General features: G+C 36.9%; 1 protein-coding gene across 1 annotated transcript; it reads right to left on the bottom strand.

Annotated features, from left to right (window-relative positions):
* Positions 1-1,559: 1,559 nt before the first annotated feature.
* LOC113327601 (rhamnogalacturonate lyase-like) lies at positions 1,560-5,976 on the bottom strand. The gene is made up of 13 exons (XM_026574779.1): positions 5,683-5,976; positions 5,472-5,593; positions 4,941-4,991; positions 4,676-4,792; positions 4,449-4,568; positions 4,208-4,349; positions 3,952-4,122; positions 3,705-3,860; positions 3,501-3,607; positions 3,292-3,382; positions 2,780-3,195; positions 2,563-2,686; positions 1,560-2,461 (listed from the first exon to the last, which is right to left on the bottom strand). The coding sequence occupies exons 1-13, from the start codon at positions 5,878-5,880 to the stop codon at positions 1,892-1,894; spliced, it is 2,385 nt and encodes a 794-aa protein (XP_026430564.1). The 5' UTR covers positions 5,881-5,976; the 3' UTR covers positions 1,560-1,891.
* Positions 5,977-6,716: the final 740 nt, after the last annotated feature.

Here is a 6,716-nt window from a genome sequence, read left to right as displayed (position 1 = left end):
AAACAAGCTTGAGATAACAACGCTTGCGAGTTCGACCGAGCAGTGTTCTAACAGACCCATTGGCTTAAGGCTCAAGTTTTCGAATGATTATCAGTTGTGACAAAGCCACAAGTTTGAAGAAACTAATATGTAGTACTGATCTTCCATGAATCCTATATGTATATTGGTGAAATGGAAAGCCACAGACATGGCCAACCAAAGGAAAGGCTCTACCCCACGATAACTCAAAAGAAGTAACTATTTTATCAAGAAACAAAACTCCATGATAACTCAAAAGAAGTAACTATTTCATCAGGAAACAAAACTTAACATCACTAATTCAACCTATATGTTTAAGTGTAACGCTAGCGGACTCTCAAATATGTTAGCACCATTAAGAAATGGTTTTTCTAAAGTAAAATGAGACCTTAATTTTCAGCAACAAGTCAATCATCGATACATTGATGATAAAGGAATGACTCCAGGTTCAACAATATTAATATATGATCTAATGCAACAAAACTGCTTAGATCCAAAATCACTCCTTACAATTTTTTATGTAATATCCATCAGATATTCAAAGTACTTCTTACATTTTTTGATGCAAAATCACTAATTGCAGTCTTATAATTACTTGTACTATATATATAAGAATTTGTTCTACTCATTAGTAGAGTAATTTCACTCAACATGAAACTAGAGGCGGTTGAGTTAGATCGCAGGAACATGAAAGAAGAAAAGAGATGTAAACAGAAAAACTTTGTTTCAGTTAGTTACTACAACCTCCGTCCCACTATTAGATGACCTATTTAGTTTAACATTTTGTCTCACTATTAGTTGACCTATTTCATTAAACAAGGGAATATTTCTAAAGTTATCCTTTTGATTGATTATCGGTAGTATAAGAAATATGTATAATTTGATATCCATGTTTATATTCGTTACGTAGGTGTTTTAAATTTTTTTTCAATGATACAAAGTTTACGAAAATCCATAAGGGTATAGTTTGAGAGATAAATCATTTCTAAATTTTACAAGTTTTTATCCATAAGGATATAATTGTAAAAGATACTTAAAAATACTCACTTCCAGTCCTTGCCTTAAAAATTGTGCAAACTTAAACTACGTCATCTAATAGTGGGATGGAGGTAGTATTTTTTAGTTAGTTGTACAGTAATATTTACCAAATGACCCATTAAATCGTTATTTGTATTATGACCCTTTCATCTCCTAATCACGTTTTCGTCCAAAAACTATAAAATCCTGACTAGAAACCCCTTAGAGAATGCCTTTTTTTGCTGCCCCTAACCTGTGCTGCCCCAAAGTTTGCCTTTGCTGACTTTGCCTCAGGGCCGGCACTGCATTTAATTGTTTGCTTTCATTTGATTTTTATGATAAAGTCTCTCCATGTTTTTTTCACCGTGGATTTGTATTGTGGAGACCATGTTTGAGAATCCAATCCCGAATGAATTTTCAGTGCTCTTCTAAATGAGTAGGAATGTGAAAACTTAAGTAGGATATCTTTCAGTTATACCAAATAACATACTGTTTGTGGTGTGAGGTTTGCATAGATTCAGTCATTTTTCAAGATAACTGGATATCTTGCCAGAGTATTACATGATTACACAAACTTTAATCAAAGACGACCTAACTTTAGTTCACACCAGACTCTTAGAAATATGTGGATCCGAGTTTATATCTAATGTGTTTCTATTTCCACAAATCGATGTGATAGTAAAGCAATGCCGTATACTATGGGTCATTTTACTTACATATCCATCGATCTTCTCTCAGAAAAATTACAAGGAAAAAAATGAATATCATGTTGCAGGAAGGCCAAAGTTTGATGGATATTTGACAAGTGGACTATTCGATTCACCAAAGCACAAGTTAGAGCGATGTTACTGAACTATTAGTTGACAAAATACAAGGCCAAACCAAGAACAGCAACAGTCCATGAATATGACGATAGGGATGCCGCATTTTTCTTTTCAGGTTCTGGGCTAGCTGGTGTAGTTGTATCGGGACTAGTTGGTGCTTCTGGTTTTGGCTCTGCCTCTGGACTTGCCGGCACTGGTTTTGGTTCTTGTTCTGGTCCTTCTGCTGGCTCTGGTCCTGCTGCCGGCTCGGGTCCTTCTTCTGGCTCTGGTCCAGCAGCGGGCTCTGGTGCTGCATCTGTTTCTGGTCCAGGTACAGGTACGGGCTTTGGTTTTGGTTGTGGCTTTGGTACTGGAACTGGCTTTGGTGCAGCAGTTGGTCCTTCAAGACGAACATAGTCATACATAATACCTTGGAAGGGACCACCACTTCTAGCTTGTGTAAAGTAAATGGTATTGTCTCCTTTTCTAAGCCACTCAGTTTTCGCTTGAACGTTAAATAGCAAGTATAGACCATGAATTCCATGTCTAGCAATTGCGTTATCCTTATATAAGCTTCCAGTTGCGAAGTGAGGAGTTAGTGTGGTAGCATCGTTAAAACGAACCTTGAACCCCCAATAGAAGAAAATAGAAAACTAGGTTTCAATAAATAATATTGAAGTGAAAGACAACAAAGAATAGTGTATTTAGTGAGCTGAAATCATACCTGCAATTCAGCACCAGTTGAGGATGCAATTGCTACGCGTAATATGTAAGACCCTGTCTTGACTATATCGTCTAGCTTGAATTTAACCTGCCATGTTGTAGATTTGAATTGTGTTCCTACCTTCCTGCAGTGTAAATATTTCTCTTGTTGAGAATTAAACATACTTAAACGTCTGCCCATAATAACTGCGACCGGGTGTAAGCAAACTTATACCTACCTTGTGACGTGTGCATAGAACCAATCCTTGCGGTAATCGCTAGAATTAATTGTATAAACAAGATCGTTTTTGGGATAAATTTCACCATAACGTTTCCATAACCCATATTGTCTCCATGTGTCTTGCTTTAAGTATAGTGGATTGGCATATTGTGGATCAACTGCTGGAACGAAGAACTCACCAGCAGTTCTATCAGGGATACCTATCTCCCATAATGTAGTGCCATTTCTTGGAGGTTCAAACACAAGATCCTCAGCTAATGTAACGACTCCTCCTGCCTTAACTGTAACGAGTTTCTCATACTTGTAATCTCCAATAAAACCAGGAACCCATGCATATACGTTATAGTCGCCAGGCACTACATTCTTAATTGTAAATAAACCATCGGGACCAGCTCTTGTCCAAAATTGGTACCCCTAAACAAAGTTCAAACCAATCTTTAAATTAGATGCTGGTCTGATAGAGGACAAGTTAAAAGGACAGTTTTTTAGTATAGATTAACTGCTGTAGACCTTGCATTCCCTCTGCCATGACCCAACTTCTCCTGGTAAAGCTAATCCGACATAAGCGTCCTTAGCTGGTACATCTACCTTGTTTATTTCCCTGGAAGAAAAAAAAAACTCAAAACTTTGTTTGTGCTTGTATGTATCACATATCTATACACTTTCTGTATGCATTCATGTCTCTCTATATATATGATATTTTTTGTCAAAAGATATACCTGTCTCTGACAAGTAATTTTCCTTGAACCGAACCTCTTTGATCCGCTTTCTGGTAGTCGGGGGAACCTAGGAAACTGTATGGCCAGTTCTTAGTTTCTTGTTGAAGCTGAAAAGAGTCAAGGAGAAACATGTAGATGTTAGAACTAGACTTAGATGACTCATCCAATATACTAATAAGACCGCAACTGGAGAAGAAGAAATACTTGTTTCTCGGCATCATCATATAATGCACTTTCTTTTGTACCAGCAGGACCGGTATTAAGATAGATGAAAACTGGACCATAAACTTTCTTCCATGCTTCCCCATCTTGGAATATGGGTACTCCATCCTGACCAATATAGTGCGAGCTAAGAAACACCTGACATCAAACATTTTTCAGCGACTTTGTGAAGACAAATGAAGCCTGCTGAATTAGTATCAAAATCTTTATGGAAGATGAAGGGACTTACAGTGAGAGAGGTAGGACCGACGTGAGAGGTAAGGTCCTGCTTGAGAGGACCCGCTGATCGATATTCATCGCTGGCTGTAATTTGCCAAAAACCCACTAGTGGGTTCGAACTAACCCATCCATGAACCTTTATGTCCTCATAGTTGCTTGTGTACATGTACTTATCATCCACCTATTATTGCACACAGTACACTTATTATTTTGTCGTGAATTTTTCCATATGTAACTAACTGCCAGTAGTTCCCCTAGTTGCATACCTGGCCTTTCATTGCAGGGTCGACAGGGTCCACGAGAAGAGCAGCTTCTTTGAATTGCAGCAATTTTCCTCTCGGTGGTAAGCGATCTTCTGGCATTGGCATTTTTCTTTGTCTTGTTTTACTTACAGCCATGTACTGAAACCTACAGTACGAAAATCAAAAGAGAGGAAAATGAATGAATACAATGGTTTTTTTCTTCTAAATATATTTATGCTATTAATTTGAAGTTCTAATCTTGTACTTGTCTTTTCGAAGCTTGAAGGCAACCCTAGTTCCATTAAGATTGAAAGCTGGCCATCCTTGGACATGTTCATAAATTCCATATGTGTAGAACCCTGTTTGTCCTTTACGCATTACAAATCTGCAAAAAAACAAAAACAAAAAAACAAAAAAAAAAAATTACAGCTTCATGTACTAAAATTGTATATTAGCCTAATTACTTCATGAATATTATTAGTTAATACATACCTTTTGTCAATGTTGAGAGGAACGTCTTGACCATTTGTTGAATCCCGTTTTTTTGAGAAGGAAATCTCAACCTGGTTTTCATTTTGTGTTATTACTTTAAAATTTGTTGCTTTTATCCTGCATTGTTATCTTAAATTAATCAGTCACCGGTACAGTTTTACTCCAAGAGGACTATTATGCACAGGTTGAAGATGAATTCACGCAATTGGTGAAAATGCTGTTGAACTATCACAAACAGGCAAAGTATGTGCTCCAAATAACTTACACAAATTGGTTTCCTTTTCCTCCTGGATGGGTAAAATAGAGATCCCAATACCTATACGTTCAATCAAATACAAGTCAACTTCATAGTCAACTATTAAAAAAAATTGGTCAATCATGTCAAATTTGAAACGTCTGTCCAGAGTGCCAAAGTACTAAAAAATTAATTTGTATCGATAATGGCCAAGCAGCGCTGAGGGGCTGCCTCAGATAAGATAACGAATCACGAGAAAACATGTGTCGACAATGGACACGCTTTTATCCTCTTTACTTTTGATACTTTTGATTTCTTGGCTCCAGATACGGTTGGACTCCTCAAGAGAGTCCAGAAAGTCATGCACAATAATGTCATGACCTCGGGTTCAAGAGAGTTTATTTTTAAAAGGATAAACTTTACGATTCAAAAAGGATTTGCGGAGCTTATTGCTCGCTTGGCTGCTATGTAATAACTTATTTTTGTTTACCTTATCAAGCTTGAAAAAGGAAAATAAATAAAAATGTATCCTTATGAAAGAAATTGTCGGTTTACAATTACCCTCTGTTATCTTCTTTATTGAGAGCTTCGAGCAAATTATCAATTCCATTATATTGTATCCCAGTGATGATTCCCGCAGGACTAGACAAAGTTACTTGCACCAACCCATTATCCATCACCACCTAATTAATTCATTCATCAACACTTTTATCAAAAATCAATTTGAAACAATTTTCATGAGGGAAAAAAATGGTGTGCTTATCCGTATTACTTGTGTATCGTGTACATGCAACTGAACGCCATTTCCAGAACCACCAGCAGCGGAGGCGGCAAAAGATATCGATGCACAATTATTTATTACTGCCAACAAAAACAATGGTAGTAAAGTTACCAATGTGCATGAACGAGAAGTTTCCATGCAACATTTCATTATTGCTGGTGCATGAAAACTTAGGCCGTGGTAGCGCATAGTTGCTGCATGTACACAAAACTTTATTCTTCAAAAAAATGTGGAAAAAAAACTTTCAAAAACTGAGAAAACAGAGAGGAAAGAGATGGAAAGGAAGAAATGATGGAGACAAATTAATTTATAAATGTTAGGTGTTCAACTATTTGGGTTTCATCCTCGTTCATCGGTGTTTTTCTGGTTACAAATATTCAGATTAATAATAACCACTACTATATTTGTGAAACGGGTGAATATGCACCGCTAAATTTGTCTAAGTAGTCTATATTTTCCAATACCGAAAATTCAATTTAAAGTCTTTCAATGTATATTGAATGGATTATGTACCAACTCCCTTAATTAGTCTGGTAAGAAAACTGTTGTTACGAGGTAACAGATTATTAGTAAATTAAGGTAATAAATTGTCAAAACTCTTCTACTTCCTAACTTAATGATGCGATAAAACGCATATCCAGTGTTCATCTAGGCACTACAAAGACACTATAATAATAATAAGGGATATTTTGATTTTGGGACCCAAGTTTGTGACCAGTGTTGCGTTGGGTCCCAGAAAGTTCTATATTAGAGTTTGGGTACCAGGTAGGGCTGCACCGAAACCGCACTAACCGCACCGAACCGATGATCCAACGGTCGGTCACGGTTTTCATTTTAATAACCGTTAGATCTACGGTTCGGTGCACGGTTCTACCCATAACCGTTAACTAACCGCACAGAAAAACCGATTTAATAGGGACCGTCGATTAGTTTTTATCCTGATTAATCCTAGCCATCTAGATAAAGCCTACACCATATATATTGTGAAACCCTAATCGCTACAGTCTTTTCTCTTCCTCAATTCC

The sequence above is a fragment of the Papaver somniferum genome, unplaced genomic scaffold (genome assembly GCF_003573695.1).
Source record: "Papaver somniferum cultivar HN1 unplaced genomic scaffold, ASM357369v1 unplaced-scaffold_104, whole genome shotgun sequence".
NCBI classification, from domain to species: Eukaryota; Viridiplantae; Streptophyta; class Magnoliopsida; order Ranunculales; family Papaveraceae; genus Papaver; species Papaver somniferum.
Note: the sequence above shows the minus strand (reverse complement) of the source record. Positions and strands in the feature narration are given on the sequence as shown.

Bases quoted from the DNA above. Each gene is read 5' to 3' on its own strand.
- LOC113327601 (XM_026574779.1), bottom strand. From the start codon at position 5,880: ATGCGCTACCACGGCCTAAGTTTTCATGCACCAGCAATAATGAAATGT. The intron at 4,350-4,448 runs GTACAAGATTAG...TTCGTACTGTAG, and splicing joins TTCAAGCTTCGAAAAGACAA to GTTTCAGTACATGGCTGTAA. The intron at 3,383-3,500 runs GTATATCTTTTG...TTTTTCTTCCAG, and splicing joins AAATTACTTGTCAGAGACAG to GGAAATAAACAAGGTAGATG.